Source organism: Leptinotarsa decemlineata, unplaced genomic scaffold (genome assembly GCF_025532065.1).
Source record: "Leptinotarsa decemlineata unplaced genomic scaffold, Ldec_3_MD MMD2_tig00000008_RagTag_RagTag, whole genome shotgun sequence".
Lineage (NCBI taxonomy): Eukaryota > Metazoa > Arthropoda > Insecta > Coleoptera > Chrysomelidae > Leptinotarsa > Leptinotarsa decemlineata.
Window position 1 is genome coordinate 7,515,679 of NW_027412537.1, and position 25,624 is coordinate 7,541,302.

A 25,624-nucleotide genomic window follows, 5' to 3' on the forward strand; every position below is an offset into this window, starting at 1 on the left:
CATGTTCAGTTAATCAGAATCCAGGTAAGTAAATCTGGTAAATGTCACTGTCACTAGAGTCATATAGATGACTACACTAGCAATGCGACAGAGTGTAAATAATGGATGTTTTACATTTAACATTTAACTAAAGTGAGTACATACGTGTGACAAAATTTGTATCTACTAATACTCGCACACGTAGTTATTTTCGAATTCAATTATTTAATTTGTTATTCATAACCTCTCTCTCTGTTGTCATATTCATATTGATTAGTTCATTAAGTTTGTTGACAGACTAGTATTAGAAGAGTAGAAAATAGAAATTTTACACAAATGTTTTTTTTGCACGCATCAGAATTCTTTTTTTTTGAGGGTAGCCACTTTGGTACATATGGATCTAAAAAAATTACCACCATCAATGCAGAGTGCAGATGAACGAAACTATGGATAAAAGGCAGTTTTGACAATTCACTCAAAAATTCCTTATGAACCTGCATGTTTTTCAAAAAATGTATTAGACTCTTCATTTTGCACGTTATTTAGTTGATTTAGATAGTTTTTTTTTGAGTGAGTGAAGGAATGTTATAACCGTTCTTAAGCCGTATTTTCATGGACAGCAACCAGCAACCGCTGAACGCCAGTACCAGTGATATAATTTGACAGATTTTGCTGCTCGGGCAGCATCTACTGTGAAGTTCAAAGTTCAAAATTTATGAGAGTTCCATTTGTTATTTTATCAGTGTTGTTTTTTCAAGTTCGTCGAGATATTGTTAGATTTGGATAAAATATGATAAAAAATAAATCTTGAATGAATGAAATGAATGAATCTTTGAGAAGTCATATTGTCTGGAATTACATATTGTTGAAAGTTACCTATCGTTGTAAGTGAAAGCCATATTTGATCAGTGTTTGTTTTTGAATTTGTGGAGATTTGGAATTATAAAAAATAATTGAAATTTTTCAATCTGTCTAAAAATTGTAAATTTATTGTTGCCTGCTGCAGGTTCTCAATAGTCTCATATTTTCTTTTCTGTCAAGTCTGTAAAAAGGCTATATGATACTCTGGTTTTCAAATAATAGTATATTATGCAACGATCATGTAATGATGGTTATTAAGACACGAGCATTAACCGGGATACGAAACGAGCCGAAGGCGAGTTTTGTATGGTATATGCGAGTGTATTAATAACCATTACATGAGAGTTGCATACGCTATTTTTTCTAAACACGATAAATAATGAAAAACTATAAATATTATATTTGTATTGAACACATTTACAGTAATTAACTCATATTTTTTAAAAAAAACACAAACTTAATGGTATTATCATGGATATAAGAAAACTATAAAGATTCTAATTATATTTATATTGAATATAACAACTGTAATTAATCTGATCTTTTAAAAATATTGGAGTCGATGGTATTCCTTCTATATCGCTGTTTTCAGACATTTTGATAATATAGGTAAGTAATATGAAAACTGATTTTGACAAATAAAGCAATTAGTTACTTAGGTTAGAATCTAGGACAAACAAAGGAACAGGATTCTTGATTGAAAAATTATGGTTTTCTATTGGTTGATAATCTGTATCGTTTTGAAAAATCTGTATCATAATGGATATCATTATGAAACGGATTATGGTCATATAAGTGTATTGTTAGAGTACGGGTGTAGAAAAATAATTATGTGGAATACAGCCAAGAATAGTAGAAAGGCTCTTTAAAAAGAAATTTTATGTCGGCTAGCTGGCTATCCATTTCAATACTAATTACTAAGGTCCTACTTCTTCTGAATAGCTGAAAATGGCCGAATCTTATATTGAAAATTGTTCATGTTTCACAACATTGGCTGAATAAAGTAATGAACAGTTATCGAATATTACATTGAAATTAAAATAGAATATTTATACATGTTATATTTTGGAAGTTTATGATATACATAACACAAATTTTGTAAATAATAACATAAAAATGAGGAAGGATAATGACTGGCGTCCTCCAGATAGCGATTGTTGGTGATTGTTGTTCAGCCATTCCTTCGAAAGAAGACTTTTCGAGGAATATAATGGCCGTGATGCCCTGTTGGAAACGTAATAGGTACGTAGGTTCTACTTCTGAAACCGCTTTCCAAGAAAAGGATCAGAACCAGGAGTCTCTTGACTCTTGGAGGATCCGCAACGCCTGTAACCAACTAGGTGTTGATGAATTTTCAGAAAAAATCTGGATTCATTTTTGGACACAGCTAGGCTATACAAAAATTGCGATAAAACAACGAACTTCCACGATAACGCAAGGCCGGATTTGAGGATTCCTTCGATTATATCTAGGAATCTAGGAGAAACGCAGACTTAGGGAGTCAGTGCAATGGTGTCCTCCTCGAAGACAACAACGTTGAAGATCAGGGTTGATGTAATTACCAATGTATTTGACATTTGGCGACAGCCAACACATTGAAGGAGCCCCTGCTGCGCCGGTGGGTAACTTCCTCGTTGTGTCAGGATAGGCCTTTATAATTCCAACGTACTCTGGAAACTGGCAAGTTTCAGAGCGGCCTCGAGAAAATGGAGGTGTTTATTGCTTATTTAAAAAAAACCGGATTTAAATCAACACTCACGGTACACATCGAATTCTTTTGGGAAGCAAAGTTTTGTTTTCTTCCCAAGTAGTGGATTCGAAAACATAGGCAACGACTTCATCCGCTCACAATGCCGGCGTTACCAATATTCAAGAAATTATTCGTAAATTATGAAAGTCCTTGCATTCAGGTTCAATATTTCTGTATTCTGTTTCTTCGATATACAAATTCGACATTAATATGTTCCTAGAAGTAGGGGATTTTTGACCAACTTGTCCTTACGCAGATTGAACTGAACTGCCACTATGACCCCCCGAGTTGAGTGCCCTGAGATAGAAGTTTCCCCATACGGTTGATGCTTGCAAATTTAGAATCTCATCTATTAACCCCCGTTCATTTCCGAGCGGTTCTTAACCTGCTGCTCTGATCTCTTGTGGTTTGAAGTCAACCTCTTAACTTCTGGCGCGCCAATTCCTCGTTATCTGTTGTTGGGTGATCTCCGGACTCTATTGTGTATAGTGTTTGCGTAGTGGTCTCTAGTGCCTGACTGGTGACGGGTGGTAATTTTGTATGTATCTGGGGTTTGAGTTTCTTTATACTTAGCGGTGCCGCCGGATGGCAACTCTCGGAGGTTATCTTTGGTTTTGTTTCGTCTGAATCTGTGGTCGACTATGTACAGTGCCTCATACAGATCACGCAGCATTGGGTTAGGGGGTGTTTGGATTCGTTCGAATATGTTCTGGGCGTGGTTTCTCAGGACATTTACGTACTGGGTGCTAAGATCCAGGTCCTGATCGATGTATCGGTTGTGTGTATCTAGGAGCGTTTATGCTTATCGCCAGGCATATATTCGTAAACCTATAGATTTGGAGTCTGTATGTTTCTGCCCTCTAGGTAGTGGATGTGTACAGAACGATGTGGAATAGCACTGTCTTGATCAGGAGCAGTTTCACTTGGAACTCTATAGTACTTCTGCGTCCAATTTAGCACCCTTCGTCAGCCCATGTTTTTTTGTGATCTGAATGTTAGTTTCCTGTCCAGGATGACACCCAAATGTCTTGTTTTGTACGTCCAACGAATCTCCTGCCGGTTGAAGGTGACGTGTTCTTTCAGTTGTATCTTCCTCCGGGTGAGAAATATCGCCAAACACTTGACAGGATTGAGGCTAATCTTCCAGGGGTTGCAAACTTCTCTAAACTGTCCACATATTGTTACATGCATCCTGTGACTAGCCGGTGACTAGTGGATCTGGCAAGCAGAGGCAACTTTAACGTCTCCGAAGACGATAGATGTACCCAAGGTCAAGTTTGGGCACATCTACCCTGTATACCGAGAAGGGGCGAGGCGACAGAACTCTACTTTGTAGGAATCCTGCTTTCAGAAGTCGCCTGGTGGTGGAGACTTACTGTCCTACTTCGCCTTGACATCGTCTGTTGGCTAAAAACTAGTTGAATACTTTCATCATTGTTTGATAGGTAGAATTTGGAACCTCTGGCATAAACTGATTCTGTTGGAAAACATTTTTTCTATATCGGAACAAATATCGTTCCTGGGTGTTACCTTTGTTACCACCCGAAGATGTAGGATTTAGGAGTCGAGCGTTGTAACTTCGTAGTCATCTGATAATCTTCGACCTGTTTCTCAATATTTTCCATCTCGTTGGTAAAAGGAACATTATTCTCTCTACATTGTCGTATAGACGACACCCCGTCTCCGTGTATTGGAGGGGATGGTTTTCGCCATTCAAATATTTCTGGTTTCAAACCAACTTTCAGTGCATTATTTATATTCAATAACAATAACATTGAAATGGGTATATTTTTAGGAAAAATAAGTTTTTTTGGGAGAAAGCCTTTTGTCTTTCATTTCATCCTTATATAAAACATTGTGGGAAACTTCCAAAGATGGAAGAAAGCAATTCGGTTGAAAATAGTATGTAGATGTAGATCATGCATAGAAGTTACTTTCAGACAGAAATATTGAAATATACCCCTTTCAATTAAACAAGATTCCTAAAACTGGGATTGAGTCAAATAAGCATACGTTCTGCCAATCAATGTGACATGTGCCAAAGTACTGCCAGCGTGACATGTGTAGATTTTTTTGTCATCTTTGACATAAAGTCCTAATGTTATGAATGAAAGATTGCTTCGTCTTGTAATGTTATCCAGACAGGCACGGTGAGGTAATAAGAGAAGTGTCTCAATCTAAATCTCCGTCATTGATGATAATAGTGTTCTATGCGAGTGGAATTTTACATCGTAACTCTTTCATGTATATATATAATATTGTCTAGCGTTTCTATGAATGATAGATGATCCAAGATAAAGAAGTTTTCCACAATTTTTTGTATTAGGACGCAGGAGTGAAACCAAAAAAGCTATTTTCTCAAAAAACAATAACATATAATGACAAGTGACACATTCTGTTATCGTTTTCATGAGCAGTTAAGATTCTGCTACACTTGTATCGGAATCGTAATGTGAGCAGGTACATTTGCGCTTTACTGAAGGAACAGTAAAAATTTCACTGTCCCTCAAAAGATACCAATATACAATTGTCTTAGGTAATTGGGAAGAATATCTAAGAATGATGGCGCTCCTTAAACGATAAACAGCTGATCAGAATAACTGAATGTTTAACATGAGTTTTCGGTTTCTCGTCGGGGTGAGTGGACGTGTTGCGGTTGTTCTCATCGTCGAAGGAACGGAAGCTCACGCCGTCACTCTTGCAAGCAAACGATACATATATTTGTGTAGTGATATAACGAAAACAAAGAAAACACTTCTTTAAAATATTAGAACTGCATCACCCTTCTCGACTCGTTTCACCAAACAAGTTGGCGTCAACAGAAGTTGACGTTTTTGTCAATTAACACTATAAAAAAATTAAAATTGAGGTGGAGATTAAACGGAAATCACTCAAACTCTAAATTAAGAGGTACATATATTAAGTGGTATCCTGATAAGTGGATGTACAGCTATCCTTTTGTTCCATATTAAACTGCATGTAACAAACAGACACAAGTAACCGGAGAATGAATAATGTTACGTTTTTCCCCGTGGGTTGACCACTTTAAATATAACAAACACTTCAACTGAACAACTATTATTCGAATGTCTATATCGCCTTACTAGATCGCTTCGCGTACCGCACTGTAACTTCCACTTGACTGTGTCGATATGCTTGTGGCTAGCGTTTATATATCGTAATCGAATGCGCTAGAAAATTTAGCCGAAATTTCATCGAAATCGGTTTCATCATTCTCGCTAGATCTAGAGCGGCAGCGAGCATCGTACATTCGCGCGCTCTTAGCTACGTCACGATTGGTTCGTTGCTACCAGTGGCGGCCGGCGTTATTTTTTCTAGGGCATAATTTACAACAAGAAGAAATATTATTTTAATAAAAATGTCGTTTACAGTTACGAATTATCAAAATCTGAGTTCAATAAAAAATCGATAATTTCTGATACTGCAATTCTTTAGATGGTTGCTTCCAGTCTAAAAATTTGAAAGTATATTTGAGTTTTTTGGGTGCTGATCCATCTGCGCCTGATATAACTGCCCCTTGTCTTTAGATGATGTTGGAGAAGGAATAGCCAATGCAACTCTGGAAATATTTTTAACACACTGTGTAGAGGAACAGTTTTAAGTGATTAATTTGCAGAGGTATAAATTCTCGAGTGATTTGTTCAAGATTCAAGGATTGAGAAAGGTAATGAAAGAAATCCCATACATATGTTCCCGAACAATCGAAGTGAAATTGTATTATTTTCTGGTATTAAGTTGAAGAACGTTAAAAGGCACGTATTCCACGTAACAAAAATGAGCATGCTATGTTATTATGAAGGAGATTGTATGAGGATGCTAGTATCAGAGTCGAAAAATCAACGTCTTGTTCGAGATTGAAGATAAAAATTTCAATTTTCTTTCTGAACTCTGACAGACAGGTGAAATAATTTTAAAAAATTTTGTTTTTCCATTTGGGTTACTTCCTACAAAAGCAGCTAGCGGGTCTATACCAAGTGATTCTTGAACAGATCACTCGAAAATTGTAACGTTGTAAGTAGGCTAGTTGAAACTTTTTCTAAGGTTGAATAGTTAACATAATACTCACTTCCAAACTAGCTTTAGTATATATCTGTATTTTCAGATTTATATTGTAACATGCGCGCTTTGGTTGTGTCGACATGGGTCTTTATAAATTTAGTCTTTTTTGGCATGTGTGGCTACATGTACCTTCTCTGGTCACAATACTGGATGTACTTGGAACGTCAGACGGAAAAAACAACATCCACGTATGACCAACAGATTTATTTCTACAATAGGGGTTATTTACCCAATAGCACGTGAGTTTATTAAGAAATCCAAGAAATAACAGCTTTCATTAGTAAATAAAAATGTCAATCCGAGTTTAATCACTGAATCTTTCAGCATTACCGCTTCTGAGCCAAAGACGAGAATAAAACATTCAATCATCAAAGAAAACTCTACAATAACCTTAATTAAGAATAGTAAACCTCGTTTTCCGAACCTCCAGGCCAAGGATTTTGAACTAGACTCGAAGCGATATTTCTGCTGGAAGAATGATAGCCTCAGCGACTGTGATAAAAAAACGTCCGAATTCAAAGAAAATCTAATGAAGGAACTGAGGAGAGTATTCACCGACGAAAGTAATGTTTTAAGGGTTGGACCAGAAAACCCATATAACGTGAATTATAAGGGTGTCAGAGGAAATTTCATGGACAAATCGCCGCAAGAAGTTTTGTACAAGTTGAAAGAAACAACGTTGAGGACTTTGAGGAGGAGCGACGTCGGGAATCATCCCCTGCGAGACTTTATTCCGAAACGAGCTCTTTTTGAAAACAAACGATTCAACAGTTGCGCCATAGTAGCAAGCGCCGGGGCGCTGAAAGATTCTAATCTGGGACTGCTAATAGGTAAGAAACATTTATATGCGAGAAAATCGGTAAGTTCAACTAATTGTATAATGTATAATCAAAACACACAACAAAAATATAAGTAGATGAAATTCTGTAACGTTAATAATCGTTCTAAAATATTTTCCCATATTACTCCTCAGGCTTGGTAATCCGTTTTGCCCTTTTTAATCATGGTATTATTATTTTCATTCATTTGTGAATTACTGCTACAACTGATGGTATTTTGTTTTTTGGGATTCGAAAAAAGGCTTTGACTAACATTTGTTTTTGCAGCTATAAAGTCTTCAATACAATCTTCGGCTATTGTTGATGATTTCCAACCCCCATGCCTTTTTACCGTGGTTATACCTGCCCAAGAGTTCACTAACAGTTCACCTGATGAAAATCCATAGTATAACTCATTAATATAGTTTATTGTATGATTTTCCCTAATATAAAATGTTCTACAAAAACCGCGACACGTGTTTCGCTATACAATAAACTGTATTAATGAGTTTTAATGTAGCAGAACTTCTGTGGAAACAATGCCCATTAATTTAAAAGTTTTCAATTTCTTCTGGCATTTTCCCAAATTTATGGATAACGAGCTATTGTTTGTAAGTCTCACCATTAGTGTATTGAAAAAATAGGTAACCAGCCTGAAAGAGACCAGCAAAAGACGATATTTGGGGATTCAAAAGGTTCCAAACCAGAACAAAACGTTCGAGATGGTTGAACGACCCACACTCCTTGGAAAATAGCAAGGGCTGTACTTGTTCGTAGCTTAATGGAAACCGGCAGATCTACAGAAAGTGATCTCGGTTGTGATATTGGTTCCAGAAATCAAATGGTAAAAAAAACTCAGCTCCTCTGAGGGAAAGGCTTCCACTAAAATAATGCGCAACACAAAAATGGTAACTGACGTGACACACTCTCTTTCGTTTCTCAACTGTCACCCAAAATCCTTTCAGGTTGACATCCGACCAGAAGTATTAACACAAACTCGTCCTTGGCGCCGTGACGTACACGTTGACGAAATTTTGTGTACTCCAATGGCAATACTTCTACTTTGTATGAAGTATTCATTGAACATTCTTTCTTCTTTTATTTTATTAATTTTATTTCATTAATAATAATTCTTTTCCTTTTCTCTTCCCCAGATTACATCAACTATGTAATGAAATACAGAGTTATCAAGAAAATAAAATAGCTGATGTTTACTAGATTGGAACTCTGAAATTGTATACATGTATTTTATGATTTCCACAATTAAATGATACATTTTGTAACAAGTGTTTTGGATAGTTGATAAAAATCAACTTTTCACGTTACACATATAAATATCTACAATGTCTACGTGTCAAGAAGAGTAATAAATATTTTTTTCCTATATCTGAAATGTAATCCTACTCCATTTGGTACAGCTCATCACTTCTACATGATCCCGCTTTGCCAAAAATAAAAGCAATCTGACATAAAACACACTGTTTACCTAAAAATAAATAATCAATTCAATATAATCAAATATATCATTCTAAACTCTTACTTTTGTAAGATGTACAGTGTGTAAAAGTCAAATGGAATAAATTCATTATTTCGGTTACGATACATATTTTAACAAAATCCCGAAACACGTCAAGTTTAAATAATAATTTGATATAATTCAACGGAAAAATGCCACCCCTACCTTCAACCTCCGTCGGATGACAGGTACAACCCCTAATTTTTCAAATGGGAAGTATAATAGGCTTGTGATATATCGTTTGAAAGGTCTCTTCATTCTCTATTGAAAAATGTTATCGCTTTCAAGTTTATTGCAACAATTAAGTTAAAATAAATTAAAATCATGTGGTTACCGAAATTCGACAAAATAAATTCAAAACTCATTGGAACATACTCACATAACTTATTTCATGTTGAAGTATTGATAATAACAAAGTAAGCAAAATCCATAGCAATGTTCTTTTTAGATGGTATCCTTTAAAAAACTGTAAATAATTTCCGTGGCAACGTTAGTTTAAATGCCTTGTCAACTTGTTTTGTATGTTACAACATTAGTTGTCAGTATTTCAATTTGAGTTTAAAGTTTGTTAACTTCAAGCCTGACAAATGGTTAGATAAACGGAAATGCATAAAATAACAGTTTTACAAATGATTGGTTATGGGGATAAAACCCGAACACAACAGGAAGTAGCTCGCCTATTACATGAGAAATTTCCTAATTTACCGCCCATTTCGCAAGAAACAATAATAAAAATGAAGAAGAAGTTTCGCGAGCTTGGTCATGTGGGGCAGATAAACTCAAATTAGATGTGATGCTTGAGTTTGAGTAAAACCCACATACATCGAGTAGACAGGCATCCACTACATTCAATCTTAGCCATACATCGATAGTAAACATATTAAAAGAAAATAAAATGCATTCCTATAAAATGATACCCATTCAGGAGCTCATGGAAGACGATTTTGATAGAATTCATTTGTCAGCAAAGATGGACATGTTGGATAACAATATCATCCAATCAGAAGACGTTATATTTTCTGACGAGTGTACTTTGTCTCTCAACGGTCATGCGAATCGGCAAAATTACCGATACTGTTCAACGGAAAATCGTTACTGGATGAGAGAAGAACACACGATATACCATCAAAAGGTTAATATTTGGGCAGGGATTGTAGGAAATCATATAATTGTTGCCTTTTTCATTGAGGGCAACTAGAATGGCAATAATTATTTGGCACTACTTCAAAATGAAGTCATTCCAAGTTTAGCAAATTTATATCCTGATTCAGGAAACCCTCAAGTTCCAGTGGAGCACCACCACATTACCAAAATAATGTCCGGTAATACCTCGATACAACATTTTCCAATCGGTGGAGAGGGAAGCGAGGATCGATTCAATATCCAGCGCGATCACCTAATATTCATCATTAGATTTTTTATGGGGATGTGTAAAGAGCAATGTGTACAAAACTAAACCTTCAGATTTGAATGACTCAAAAGAACGATTAACGCTTCGTTAACTTCGTTAACATCCATCGTTCTTTTTTGTATTCTACATTTCATTATGTTTTGCATTACATTTTAGTTTTTGAGTGTATTTTATCAAATTTTGGTAACCACATGATTTATTTTATCTCAATTGTTGCGATAAAATTAAAAGCGATAACATTTTTGGTCATTCAAAGGGGGTTGAAGGTAGGGGTGGCATTTTTACGTTGAAGAATGTCAAATTATAATTTTTAAAAAATATGTGCAGTAACCGAAATAATGAATTTATTTACACACTGTATATTATCTAGAGCTTCCAGACTAAATTGCTGAATTTGTGATTTCTGTGGTACTTGGGATCTGTCTGATGTTTAATTGTCTTTTGTATACACGTTTTATTGCTTTTGTATAATTGATATTTCAGCTAATCATTCTGATTTTATTTGCTTTTTCATAGATTTCGAATCATGCCAGAATCATATTAGACAATAGAAGTACGAAGTAGTAAAAACACCACTTCAATGTCAAACGTACTCAAATCTGTATTCCTATAGAACAGTCACTTGAGAATAATTTATTACTCTGCTGCTTGAGGAATTAGATGAAGCAATATCACTGCAACGTGGCTATCATGGATCCATTTTATTCTTCCAACCGGGAAAGCACTGAATTCGTGGTTTTGTATTTCACCAAAATATTTTCAGGTCATTTTCGTTCATTTTGCTAATAATAATAATAATTTATTAGTTCTTTAGATTATGTCTAGCATAATATAGAACAAGTCAGCATAGTACAGTATCAGTATAAGATAAATTAATATTAAAAACATTTCACTCAAATTGTAGTCAATATATCTAATTATATGTATGACAGCGTGTAAAAGGACTCAATATAATAATATTGGTGGTTAATTATTTGCAATTGGTTCTTATTACTATTTTATGCATAATACAGAACAAGTCAGGTGTCAGGAACAGTTTGTCCACGCGAGTTTTCGATTATACAAACAACAGACTTAACTTATAAACAGATAACAGATCATACATTGAAAATACTAAAAGCAATAAAAACAAGTGGTTTGATAAAATATAAAATATGAAAATACGCATGCATACTTAAAATATAAAATTAGTTAAAATCTGTGTCTCCCAAATACTCACTTATAGAGTAGTAAGCTTTTTTTAATAATATATTTTTGACTACTATTTTAAATTTATTCAAAGGACGATCTTTGTAGCAGTTTGGTAGATGATTAAATCCGGAAATGCAGCAATCCTGGATTGCTGCATTTGCTGCTTTGAATGAAGTCAACTCTGTTTTGGCATATATCAGTATATGTATGACATACAAAGAATGGAAAGTCAGGATTTTCAGCTGTACAAATATATTCTTACAGCTCATTCTCCTGGCCACTCCAACAATATTTCTAACTACTCTTTTCTGGAGTTTGAGTACCCTATAGGCCTCCTGTGATACTCCCCATACCATGATTCCATATGTCATTACTGACTGAGAGTGTGCAAAATATATTATCATCAGCACTGATTTTTCGACGGTCTGACTGAGTTGGTACAGGAGATAACACTTTGGAGCTAGTTTTTTGCACACTTCATTTATATGGGTAGTCCATGTACAGCGTTCATTCATATACAGCCCAAGGAACTTCGTAAAAGGTGCTTGAGTGATAGATCTGCCGTTAGATTTCAGCAACAGGCTGTGATCGAGTTTATTATTTGAGTGACTAAATCTTATGAACGTTGTCTTCTCCATGTTCAAAACTAATCCATTTGAAGAGAACCATTCCTCAGATATTTTGATTCCTTCATTGGCCTTCAAGACTGTTTGCTCTACATTGCTCCCTGTAGCTATGCATACATTATACAACTTTCATTAGAAATGTCATTCACGTATATCAGATATAACAAACACCTATAACCCGATACGTTTCAATTTGGTTGGATTTCTACTCCACAAAAATACTCAGAAATCCTCGCAGTGTATTTATAACGTTATAGAATTTCCTGGTTCATTATCAGTTATGACACAAATCGTTCTAGACTCGCACGACCTGGTGATGAGGTTCAACAACGCCCCGACTCAAGGCTTCGAAGATGACGTCGGCAAAAAAACAACCATCCGTCTTTTGAACTCCCAAGTCGTCACTAAACCCGAGTTCAATTTTCTCAAATCCAGTCTCTACAAAAACGTCACCGTGATTGCGTGGGATCCCAGCAATTATTCCTCTTCTATAGGCAGTTGGCTGGAAAACCCGGAATTCAATCTTTTTCCCAACTATATGGCGTTTCGGAAAAACGATCCCAAGTCCAGAGTTTTTCTCTTGAACCCGCAGTCGATTTGGGATTTGTGGGATTTTCTGCAAGATAACTCGCCAAGTAGGTTGAGGCGGAATCCTCCATCGTCCGGATTTTTAGGTAAGTGTGTTTGTCCATTGAAATACTTCGACTTCGGATAAATCGAATAATAAACCAAGTGATTTTGATTAATGAATTAAGAACATCTGATCATAAAATGCGAAATTTTGATTTGTAATATTTTTTGTTTCTGGTTTATTTTTTATGCTGTGACGTCACATAAATATGTATATAGGTATACAAGTGGTACCTCTACATAAGAACGTAGTATTTCTCAGTTAGTTGGGCCCATCAATCATTTCAGAAAAAAAAAGCAACCATCGGCTATCAGGCACAGTAGAATAAATATGTATTGAGATAGGAAGGGAAAAGAAGGCATTTTTTACTCTTCAGTTTCAACAAAATGACTCGAAAAAAATGTAGGTCATCCTGAAACAAAATAAAGTAATTTTACATAAGGAGAAAAGTATTACAGATTATCTGAAAAATGTTGATGAGGTCAATGATTTCTTTGTTAATTCTATACCAATAATGGAATCTCCACCAAACTTACTTGAATATTACAAAACTGTTCATGTTCAACTACCTCAAAATTCTGTTTCAAAGAAGTGAATGCTCTTTTTGTTTTTCAAACAATAAGTGATATTAAAACAAATGCAACTGGTTGTGATAATTTGAATATAATGCTATGTTGTCCGCATATTGTTGAGTACAACTCACATAGGTAATAAACTTTTGCCTAATTGAAAATGTTTTTCTTAAGATGCGAGGCAGTGCTGTTGTGAAAGTGTTACAAAAAATATTCCCGCTGAGTTTAAAGACTTGAGATAGAGGATATTGTACAGCTCTAGTACTTCTTGACTTCAGCAGAGCCTTTGACACTATAAGCCACGATTTATTGATATCAATTTTACATAACGTTGGTTACGTTCAGCTATCACCTTGCTTGCCAATTATCTTAATGGAAGAAATCAAAAATTACGTTTGATGGAACTTTTTCATCTCCCCTATCTCTTCAGCGCGGAGTGCCACAAGGCTCTATACTTGGGCCGATCCTGCTTGCTCTTTACTCCTCCAGTCTTATCAAAAATTTGAATCACTGCAAGGTGCACTTCTATGCGGATGATACCCAAATTTATTATAGTTTCCCCCCTCCAGATGTAAATGATTCTTGCATGATAATTAATAAAGACTTGGATTATTTTTATAGGACTGCAACAGAACACTCTTTACTCCTGAACTCTCGAAAATCAAATGTTCTATTATTTGGACCAAAGTCCAAACGATCTGATATTTTAGAGTACCTAAACATATCAATCAATGGCGTGAATATCGAGTTTGTGGAAGAAGCGAAAAATCTTGGAGTCATCCTTGAACACACTCTCGGATTCGAAAAGAACTTGAATAACTTAATCCGACGTGCATATTCTTCTTTAAAATTGATATATGGAGTTAGGCAGTATCTTCCGCACTGAAATTGAAATTAGTATTATGTGAAGCACTAGTTTTATCACATTTTAACTATGCTAATACTGTCTATGAATCACATTTGAGTGAGCAGTAGATAGATAGATAGATAGATAAGGTATAAACAAACATATAAATAAAATTCTAGGTCTAGATAGAATGCAAGTAAACTAGGTTTCACAATAAAAATAATGTTGTCCAGGCATCAGATAAAATCCTATGTAATAATATCAATAACATATACATATACACACACACACATATATATATATATATATATATATATATATATATATATATATATATATATATGCTGACCTGGTTTTTCCGGGTATTTGATCCGTGTATGTGATATTATCTCTAATTTCACCGACGTTTCGACAAAATCTCATTTGTCATTATCAAGGTGTGCTGTTACGTGTTCAGAGATAGAGTAGTCCATAAACCCTCTACTACCTACTATTTAAATGTTGTTGAGTTTTACCTGAGTTCTTCTTCTTCTTAGTTGACCTCATCTCCCCGTTAAGGTATCGAATATGAAATCTGAAGTTTTCACGGATAGGAATATGCTGAACTGGTTTTTCCGGGTATTTGATCCGTGTATGTGATATTATCTCTAATTAGGGTGAAATTATATATATATATATATATATATATATATATATATACGATCGCTCATTGCTTACTTCAAGTGTAAATTCGTCTACTGTGTAAAAACCATTTTCTGATAAATAACGTTTCATTTTTTTTTTAAGATATGAGGAGACAGAGTCTTTATATCGTTTGGCAGTAAATTATACATTCGAATGCCAGCATATTTAGGAGATTTTTCATATTTTGCGTGATGGTGTTTTCGTGTTATGATCATATATTTTCTTCTTATATTATAGCTATGCAACTTTGTTTTTGTTTGGAAAAGTTCTTTATTTTCATGTACATATGTCAATGTTTTTAAAATGTACAGACTTGCAACTGTCAATATTTTATTTTGTTGGAATATATTTCTACATGAAGTTCTAAAGTCTAAATTAAATATCAACCTCAGCAGTGCTTTTTGTTTTATAAAAATCCTGTCTGATCCAGTAGCTAGTCCCCAGACCGAAATGTTCTGATACACGATCGAGTGAAATTTGGCATAATAAACTGATATCAGTGAATTTGTATCTAACTTGCACTTAAGAGATTTTATCAGATAGTATGATCGATTCAATTTCTTACATATATAATCTATATGTTCTTGCCATGTGAGGAGTTAGTCAACCATAGTTCCTAAGAATTTTGTCGAGCTGGTCAGTTCAAAAGGTTTATTTTGGAAACTGACATTGAGATTATGTTGACTTCTCTTTGAATTCGCGAATTGCATGTATACCGTTTTGTTCTGGTTGACAATGAGTCTGTTCTTGTTACACTATCCATTAAATTCGATTAGAACAGCATTTACCATTTGCGTCATATCGTCAGATATTTTACTAGAAAGAGTGATAGACGTGCCATCTGCATAGAGAAATATTTTTCCATGACTTATATTGAGAGGAAGATCATTTACATATAATAAAAATGTTAGTGGCCCAAGAACGCTGCCCTGAGGGGTACCTGTTGTAACTGAAAATTTATTTGACTTGAACGTAACATTCAAAAAGTACAGAACTCGTGCTTGAGACTTATTCATTTATGGAAGACGTTCTCAGAGAATCTCTCATAAGCTCAAAAATGCCTATTGGTTAAATATGAATAACAGAAGAATCTTGCATGCCACCAACCTATTCCATAAAATTATTCTTACCGAACCCTTCCCTTCGAATTACGTACAGCTAGGTTCCAAAAATTTAAGTAAAATCCTATTTAGCCATTTATTCAATACACGTCAGTGATATGATTTCAGAATTTCACATCGTTTTGTTCCTACTTCTGTACACTCACTTGTTGTAATGTTGAACAAACTTGTATATTTTTCTTTGTTTTTGTATCATTTAAAGAAAATTCAATTGAGAGGTATTTTTTAGGGTTAAGTGGAAGAACAGTTCAGTTATTGAATTCATTCAGGAACTGAACTGAACTTTGCCCTTTATTTTCAAAAATTTTCTGTTGATGTATTTTCTCAATCTTGTTTTTTTTATATATATTTTTTGAAAATAATAAAGACGATTATTATTATTATTATTCTATGGTGCTTCAAAAACATGTCATTAAAACGGAAAAATATTTTGAAACAACCTTTTATTAAATCCCATTTTTAAAACATTTTTTATATTTATTGAGTAGACCTTTAAAGTCTCATCTTTGGTGCTATGCTGAACCTAAAAAGGACAAGCCTAAAAGTAAAGGTGATGGCATCTCGCTACGAAAACACCATCTATGAGATCGTTAATCATGATTTTACCAACCCTTGATATCTGGATTGGTATAAAAGTTGAGAGGAGATTTCTCATCGTATGTCATACTAACCTCAAGTTAACAACTGTTGCACAAGTTCTCCAATGACAGGGCCACCATGTCTTTTTCAATTTTTTGTGTAGGTTTAGAGATGATGAAGAGAGTATATGCGATTTTAACATCAACAAGAAGTGATCAATTTGGTTTTTGGTTATTACTAATTGCAACTTTTTTGTCGTTAGGTATTCGCCTTCTGCTTCCCTTTTGTAACTTCGTCAACATATTCGAATACGTTCCTTCCACGAGGGTCACAAGACGATGCCATTACTACGATCCAGAGGATAATCCAGCTTGCACCTTTGGCGTTTGGCATCCTTTGGCAGCAGAAAAATTGCTAACCTATTTCATCAATGTCGCCGATGATAAAACAGTTTTTCAAATAGGTTACGTCAGGATCGCTGGATTTAGGAATTTGGAAAATACGCGTTGATGGGCGTCAATTTCGTGGAAAACTAAAAGTTTTGGTGCCAGGAGTATGTTTTGGCGTGGAAAAAAAATGAATCTGTGAAGGCATATTTAGTGAACTAATGAGATGAGTTTTTAAGGCAGTACATATGTTTAAACTTAACTTACAGATACTAGGAAGCATCAAATTGTATGAAGCTTGTCAATTTCTAGATTATGATGTTATGCCATTCAAACTCTTCAACATAAGTGATTTTTTTAAAGAATCTGATTAGAAATAATATTTATATTTTGATAAGTTGAAATGAATATGTGCATTCTTCACAAAAGGAGAATAGTTTCTTCAACTACAACACGTAGGTACATATTCAGATACATAGTAATTTCATGATTATCCTTCGCAATATGATTGGTTTATAAGATTTGAGATTTTTTTGCATTAACAATACTGATCATGCCTCCACGAATATTTGAAGACTTATTCGAAAACATTTGAAATTATAGTTCAAATGGCTGGAAGGCAACGAAACAATGTTTTACATTTCAATATGTACATAATCCTTACATTTATACTAAAAGAAATGCCGTATTTACCATTTCAAAATCCACACTTTATTGAACAGGTTACTGAACATGAGTTATCGGATGTTACTGTTACTGAAATATACAGCTTCAATGCAATAAACCGTTTCAAAACGACTCCTCTTCTTTAATTTCATTTCCAGGTAAAACAGATACACGCAGTACATACAATATATTAAGAAACCTGCAAAATAAGTGGTGTAAGTGTACAACAATCATTTCAATCTACAGAAAATTTCGCTAATGGTGTTGAAATAATTCCTATTCTGAAGACTAGGAATGCTAAAACATTGTTTCTTGTGAGAAAAAGTTTCTGGCTTTATACTTCTGCATCATTGATCAAAACATGTGGGGAAACTTTTAAAGAAGGAAAGTAAGAAAATAACTACAATAGAAACTTTTCATGAAGATATGTATAGCATACATGGAAGTTTCTTTCTAATACAAACTAGAACAGAAAAACTCTTTCGGAACAACTACTTTCACATGAATAATTACACGGAAGCAATTGAAACAGAATCATTCATAGGAACGCACAATATGATGTATGAAAGAATCTTAATATAACATAATTCCCAATGGTGTACTTCGAAGTTTCGAAGACTTTCGTCTCATCACTTCACCAGCACCGTTTACAGAAAACCATGAAACTTTTTATTCGAAAAAACTAATCGCTACTTTTCAATTTGAATGGAAAACATGTTCAGATACAACGAAAAAAACAAATCTTTTTTTGAATGCTGGTTGCTAGTCTTACAAAAATTTCAGTTTTTCTTCCTTATTCAGAGGAATCCGGCAAATTACGGATATGCAGTTGGTTAGTACCTCGTCCACTAGATGGAGTGACATTTTGTTGTTTCGCTCCAACTTAGGAAGAGGAATGAAATACTCTGAAAGAATTTTTATGGAATATCATTGACTTTAGGATGATGGTCACTATCTTGCACTATGAGTGGCTAATGAGCCCGAAACCGGTCTGTAAGTGTGCCCGTTCCAAAATTGAAGGTCGACTTTTTCAGTTGTGATTCATAACACGGCAATACATCAAATCATCTAAAGAACAATATGTGAACTATATGTGAAAAGTTTTCTTTTCTTATACGAGGAATTGGGCAAATTTCGATTATGCGTTTGGGTACATCGTTCACAGGCAGATGGGGCGATGACAAACCTGTTGTTTGTTGTCCGAGGAATGATACTCTGAAGGAAATAAATTTTCAAATACCGGATATCATCGACTTTATGTTGTTATGTTTATCTTGCACTGACGAGTGGGCAAGCAGTCCGAAACCGGTCTGCAAGTGTGTTCCAATAATTGAAAATCGATTGCGGCAGTTGTATCGCCAACAGCATATGCAGGAATAACTTCAGTGAAGAATCCTGCACTGACACCTGTCAGATATAATTCAACGCCCTTCGTGGTATTAGCCAGGGGAGTAGTTGTTTTCTAATAGGTGTCAGTCCATTAACCTACATTGAGACTGGCTTTCAGATGATTCAATAAATAGATTTTTTTAAGTGAAAAGAGTTATATTGCTTTGCTAATCCAAAAAGTTGATCCATCCAACCGTTTCTATTTTCAATGAGAACTTATCCGAAAAGTGTTCAGTTATGAGGATGTTTTGAAAATTTAGTTTCTGTATTATCGAATAACAATTCGATCAAACTGGGTGAATCGAAACTCGAAAGCTTTTTTTTCTTGATATTTTCAAATGGAACACAAACTATTGTATTTAAAATGTGATTAATTCTTAAAAGCTCCTTTCGAAAATATAGGGTTGTATAGGTAAATACGCTATAGAATGGAAAATAATAAAAAAACGCAAATTTCGAAATTGAATTCCTCTAGTGAAATTTTCCAAAACGAAATGAATACTGGAATAATCACGGAAAAATATAAAAATGAAGAAAAAATGATATTTTTGTAATGGCACTTTGTTCAGGAGACTGAATTTTGATAATGTTGAGTAAAGACTGTTATTGAACACAAAAAAATAATTGAAATGGTTGAAATTATTGAAAATCATTGCAAAACTTTAGTCACTGAATCAAAATTTGTAACGCCAGAAATATTTTCAGAAAATGAAAAATAATTTTAAGGCAAATAACCCGAAAAACAAAAAAAAACAAACTTAAAAAATTTCTACATAGTTTAAAATTTTGAAACAGCAATAAACGTTATATGTAGCTGATGAGCAGATTGTCAATTTTTAGATTTTTCTCGATCTATTTTTAATCAGCTGGCAATTGTCAAAATACAATGGTAATGTTACTCACATGAGCTCAAGCAAATGACATAGAATGTTCTTCCCATGGGAACAAATATCACAGAATGTGTAAGAAAAGCAGCCAAGGCCGAGATATGAATCACTTCATAAATCAAAATTAACACTGGTCGCTCCTGAAATTGAATATTTTCTTATTATGATTATGATTATGATTATCAAACAATTGACCCCTCAATACCTGCGTTCAATGCTCTTAGTGGGACAATGGATTTGATTGATGATTAATTAACATTTTTGCTGTCACTGAGAGCTGTTAACAGCATTGAACGCCACTTTATCTTGGAATATTCGTACAGATGAAAATACTTCGTGTAATTTTTCCTTATACACCTTACTTCACTCAATGATATCTTTCTGGGAAATATTGCTATCTGTTACTACACTAGGATCTACTGGAAATTCGTCTGTGTTGAATATCTTCGAAATACTCAACATTTAAATGTTTTTCCTGAACGCCTTTTGTCAAAAACTGAGACAATCTACGAGGGTAAGTCAATTCGATCTGTAGAGGAATAACACCAAACACTTGAGGCTACAGCAGGGTCGATCTACATTGTTTTACATATAATTTTCTACTGAGTCTCCTCATAAGAGGAAGATCGAAAGATCTTCCAGAGGAACTAACTGATTATCTTTAGAAAAAACTGATTGGCTTCGTTCAGAAGCTAGATTGACTTGATGGTGAGAGTCTCAATAAACTTCTACCTACACTCCAGTAAACATCTACTTAATTTTTACCTAACCTTATCTATCCTACATGCAATTAAGTAGCCATACATTTTCAGATTGAAGTGGAGATATAGTTAGTCATTTACTTGAATTAGTGTTTAAGTTTCGATTGTGTAACCAAAAGTAACTGAACTTCACTGTAATGACCCCATCGTACATGTTTGAAATAATAATCATTCTAATATATTTCATATGATTTATCATCACAATCAAAGTTTCATCAATGAATTCCTTGGAGGTGAATGTGTTGGTGATAATATTATTATTAACAATGGTATCATTCATCATTTTTCTATCTTAGAATGAAGGGTGGATTAAGAAATCATATATAAGACAAAATATTCACGATACGTTTTGTGTTGCGTCTTAGTTACATTCTCTAAAATTTTGAAAAGTTTTAGTTCCTCAGTATTTTTTAAGCCTAATAGCTTTTTAATAACACTTCCAAAACACAAATCTTGAAATTGTAAACCAACAATAAACATTAATTGGCGCTCTGGGGCGACTTCATTGATTCCATTTGTGCATTTGCTTTGTCAGCTGCAGGAAAACCCGGAAAAACCTGCAGCACCCCATCATCTGAAGATGATGTAGATGCTATCAGATCAACGGATACATTTTTCCAGGATTAAGTTGTTAAGCCATTTGTTCATTACTAAAGAGTATTTTGAAATCCATTTGGTCTCATATAACTACCTGCCAGTATTCTACTTGTTTTAAAATTCCATATTTTCTCTAGTAATATTTCGTTTGGTGATGTAGATTCGGTTAAGGTGAGTCGAAAGTGAGTGGATCTATTCGATCCTCCATCGCAACCCGCAAGGGTTTATTGTGGCTCACACCTATTCACACTCGACCAGCTTCATAACGAAACCGATTAGTTCATATTGTGAGTGATCTTTCAGGTCAGATGGTATGAGTTCGGCTCTGCCATATTCTAATAACCTGATTCGGTGCGCAGTAGGGCAGGCACAAAGTATGTGCTCTGCTGTTTCATCATTTTCCAAACATAGGCGACAGTCCGAGTCTCTGCATATGATGATTCAGAAGACAGTGGCTTGTGATATGACGTGTTAGACATCGTAGTTTAGTTTCAAGCTTCGAAGGGTAAATGGAGTGAGCCAATCCTGGAAGTTTTTGCTAGGTGTCTTCAATCATCTTGCCATCCAGGTGTTCAATGTTTGGCAATGTCTAAAGCGATGCCCATGACAGGTTCTGATTCGATGAATCTGCTTGCAGCACCCTCTTTTGCAAGGGAGTCAGTAGCCTCCAGTATGGCCAAGAATCCAGACCAGAGACAATTTGTTAAGTCGCCATATTGACGAAAGTCGTGTTTGGAAATTCGCTGCCAATTTAGACGTTGCTTGATGGAAGCCAAGAGCTTTCAACGCTGCTTTACTGCCCAAGAATATTTTTATCGACTTGTGTGCGAGGTTAGATTTCACCAATCTCTCCGCACACAATTCAATAGCATATATTTCCGCTTGGAAATCAGTCCAATAGGTTCCTAGGCAGGTTGAAAACTTTTTCCTGGGTCTGCGACTGAAAACACCTGCACCAGAACCTCAAGGTGTTTTTGATTCATCTGTGAACCAACAACTATCTACTTTCAATATTCATTTCTTGCCGGAGGATCCAGTCCTCTCTATTCGGAAAGAGTACTGTATGAGGTAGTTCGTAGTTGACAATTGGAGGCATAATATCAGAGGTCATTCCCACAATGCTGTGAATTCCAGTATCAACCAGCAGTCTAGTGTACTCTGCATTAGATTGATTTGTGCAATTGGCGATGTGCACAAGTCTATATGTAGTCCATCTATCTTTTCTTTCCAGAAAAATGTAGGGAGGAAGTAGATCTAGAAAGATCTCCATGCCTGCTGACGGTGTTGTACTGATAGCACCACAGATTGCCAGAAAAGCCTGCCTCTGTAAGCCAGCCTCTGTGAAGCCTTCGGCCATCAGGCAGTGTGATATGGAAAATATCCTAATATGTTCCAGAAAGTTTATAAACTGAGCATTGTAGTAAATTCAGTTGAATAGAATTAACGCATTTTTCTGTTTTTATTTTCAATTTTTCCAAATTGAATGATAATGCAATGATAGCAGTTTTAAATGTGCACCATACTCACCCAAATAAGAGCAGCCATAAGCGGAATGCTGGAAATGAGGTGAAAAACGGAAAATATCAGATAGTCCTCGCTTATGTCATAACGTAACGGTAGACATTTTATTTTGCACTGGACCCTTACGGCGAAAGTTATGGTTCCAAAAATGCCAACACTCTGAAAAATACCATACAATCGAATTTGTTGAATTTCTTCGGAAGCTTGGAATACACATAATATGTTGCAGATCAAAAAATAGCCGTTTTCTCAGAAAGAAAAGAAGGAAGAATAAAAATGCTTGAATCGCTCTGAGAGCAGTGCCCGTGCGTTTTTGGCATACTGAACTTACTAAAAGAAATAAATTTCAGATAATGAGAATTCACAATTACTATTTACGTGACATTTCAAAGAAAAAATCTGGATAATATGAAATTTTCATTTTCACTACTGAAAAATTGTTAGCATACTATAGAAGCAAACAGAATTTGAAAGCCAAACTATTTCTTTGTTGAAAATACTCTTCTCTTAATTGGTTACATTTATCACAGTGAACTTGAAAAGCTTCTAGACCGTTGAAAACGTTTTTATCATGTTTTGCAACCCATAGGCCTCCATATCTTTCGTCATCCCTTCATTGAAAAAAAATTCACGACATTTTACACTTATTTCTTGATGCTAGGCCAATCAGAAGAGTGTTCCAGTAATTTGAACCATATATTACTAATTGTTTGCATGGTACCATGCGATTTGTGTGCTGATTTAGGGACAATCTTCCTAGGCTTCTAGGTGGAGTGGTGAGTGAAGCCTAATAGAGGTTCTGAGATATTATTTTACAATTTTATTAGGTTGTTTCAAAAGTTTTGTCCATTTTTGTAGCTCCGTGTTCCAATAAATATTTATTCTTTTATGTCGTGGTGAAGCCACAATAAACCCTCGCGGGTGCCGTGGCAGGTCCAATAGACCTACTCACTTTGGACCTAACCTAACCTAACCTATGTCGTGTTATGTACTGATTATATTGATGCTGTTTCTATATAATATCGTTAAGTGATTTTCGGTCAATTTTTCTCTACGAATTCAAATAGTTAGTTGGTTTGCTGAATTTCGTTCCGGAGATTTAAGCTTCGAAGATGAGCATCGAAGTGGTCAACCTACAGTAATCCAGGATGAGGATTTGAGGAGTCTGGTGGAGACTAACCCATCACAAAAGGTGCGTGGGACAGTGGCAGAACTGGGCGTCAGATCCCATGCGGTTTTTGATGGTTTGAAACGTCTTGGAAGTGTCAATAAGCTTGAAAAGTTGGTGCTCCACGATTTGAACGATCAGCTTCGCTTTTGCGCAACCAAAACGATCTTTTTTGGATCGGATCGTCACGTATGATGAAAAGTGGATCCTCTACGTGGGACAACAAGATACTTTCAGGGCAGTGGTTGGACACCAATGAGCCACTTAGGCACTTCCTAAAAGTGAAAACCCACTAAAAAAGGACCATAGTTATTATATGATGGTGAGAGGTAGGCTGTAACCAAGCCAAACCATCACAGCAGTCTTGTGAGGAAATAGACGAAATGCACCAAAAATTGCGTTAGCAGCAACCGCCACTGGCGAACAGAAAAGTTCTGATTCTGCTCCATGATAACGCCCGTCCACATGTTTCATGAATCACCGTTCGAAAATTAAACGAGTTGGTCGTCGAAGTTCTGCTTCGCCCACCATACTATCCAGACCTCTCACCAACTGACTACAATCTTTTGAAGCACTTCGATAACTCTCTCACGAGTAGAACCTTCGCTGATCAGGACTAGGCTTTCGTCGACTTCATCAAGTCCCGAGCATAAATTTCTATGCTGACAAAATCAAAAGTGCAGTGCAAAAGTGCACTGATTGAAGTGGCGAATTATTTCGATTAAATATCATTAGATATTAGAGTTCAAAGTAGGCTCATAAAAACGGACACATCTTTTGAAACAATCTAATATACAAAGTCAGTCATGATTATTCCTGGACATTCCAAAAAAAAAATGAAACAAAAACCTTTCCAGTAAAGTTTTGAACACGAAATTACCTGGATCTTGGAAAATCAGACTGTTTCGAATACATCGATTGATACTTTGTTTATGGGTCATAGAAATGTACCCCAAAATTCATCCATAATACCAATATGGTTAAAGAAGTTGCATCTTTTTTAAATCGAGTAGAGATTGAAGGAGATTTTTTTATGCTTGCACGCGCGCTTTTCATCAGCATTTGGATTCCAGTTTGTTGACATTTATAGAATTATGTCATGAACTGCATCGATATTCACGAAAGTGTTCACAGAAAAACATCCGTTGAAAAATTTACCTCTTTTGAATCTTGCAATGCAATTTTTTATGATTGCATGAGAGAGAAATTGATCACCAAAGGTATTAGGTAAACTAAAATGTTTTTATTTTCCCGGATCTCTGGAACCAAACTATGGAACTATTCCATGAACCCAGAAATGTCAAGAATAATATGAGAGACTAATTCAGTAAATCTTCGATTGATTAATAATTTTCTATGGGAAGACACTAACTAAGCGATGTTAATTAGCAACTATTGCAACGTTTATGTCGTATCACTTACCAAATTGAATGCTGCCATAAGGATGGCAGCCGTTTTGTGTTTGAAATAAAGACAGAACATTTGAAGAATGGCCAAAATCTCTCTGTAAAAACTACCACATACTTGAGAAGATTTTTGTAACTGTTTCGCTAGTTTGAGGCAGATGTTTCGGCGTAGAACAT

The 25,624-nt window shown here is 35.2% G+C and overlaps 2 protein-coding genes across 3 annotated transcripts; one reads left to right on the plus strand and one right to left on the minus strand.

Annotated features, from left to right (window-relative positions):
* Positions 1-23: 23 nt before the first annotated feature.
* Positions 24-17,850, plus strand: SiaT (beta-galactoside-a-2,6-sialyltransferase). The gene is made up of 5 exons (XM_074170953.1): positions 24-132; positions 6,714-6,909; positions 6,995-7,500; positions 12,532-12,906; positions 16,929-17,850. Exons 2-5 carry the CDS (start codon positions 6,728-6,730, stop codon positions 17,174-17,176), a joined length of 1,311 nt encoding a protein of 436 aa, XP_074027054.1. The 5' UTR covers positions 24-132; positions 6,714-6,727; the 3' UTR covers positions 17,177-17,850.
* Positions 17,741-25,624, minus strand: LOC111512002 (uncharacterized). 2 transcript variants are annotated; one of them, XM_023168089.2, is made up of 4 exons: positions 25,464-25,624; positions 22,880-23,032; positions 20,011-20,134; positions 17,741-17,917 (listed from the first exon to the last, which is right to left on the minus strand). In XM_023168089.2, exons 1-4 carry the CDS (start codon positions 25,521-25,523, stop codon positions 17,790-17,792), a joined length of 465 nt encoding a protein of 154 aa, XP_023023857.1. In that variant the 5' UTR covers positions 25,524-25,624; the 3' UTR covers positions 17,741-17,789. The 2 variants fall into 2 exon arrangements, with proteins under 2 accessions (XP_023023857.1, XP_074027055.1); XM_074170954.1 differs by lacking the exon at positions 20,011-20,134.

Excerpts from the sequence above, each read along its gene's own strand:
- LOC111512002 (XM_023168089.2), bottom strand. The coding sequence starts at position 25,523 with ATGTTCTGTCTTTATTTCAAACACAAAACGGCTGCCATCCTTATGGCA. Across the intron at positions 23,033-25,463 it reads TTATGGCAGCATTCAATTTG|AGTGTTGGCATTTTTGGAAC; the intron begins GTAAGTGATACG and ends GGTATTTTTCAG. Across the intron at positions 17,918-20,010 it reads TGTCATTTGCTTGAGCTCAT|GTTTCTTAATATATTGTATG; the intron begins GTGAGTAACATT and ends CTTATTTTGCAG.
- SiaT (XM_074170953.1), top strand. The coding sequence starts at position 6,728 with ATGCGCGCTTTGGTTGTGTCGACATGGGTCTTTATAAATTTAGTCTTT. Across the intron at positions 6,910-6,994 it reads GGTTATTTACCCAATAGCAC|CATTACCGCTTCTGAGCCAA; the intron begins GTGAGTTTATTA and ends TGAATCTTTCAG. Across the intron at positions 12,907-16,928 it reads TCCATCGTCCGGATTTTTAG|GTATTCGCCTTCTGCTTCCC; the intron begins GTAAGTGTGTTT and ends TTTTGTCGTTAG.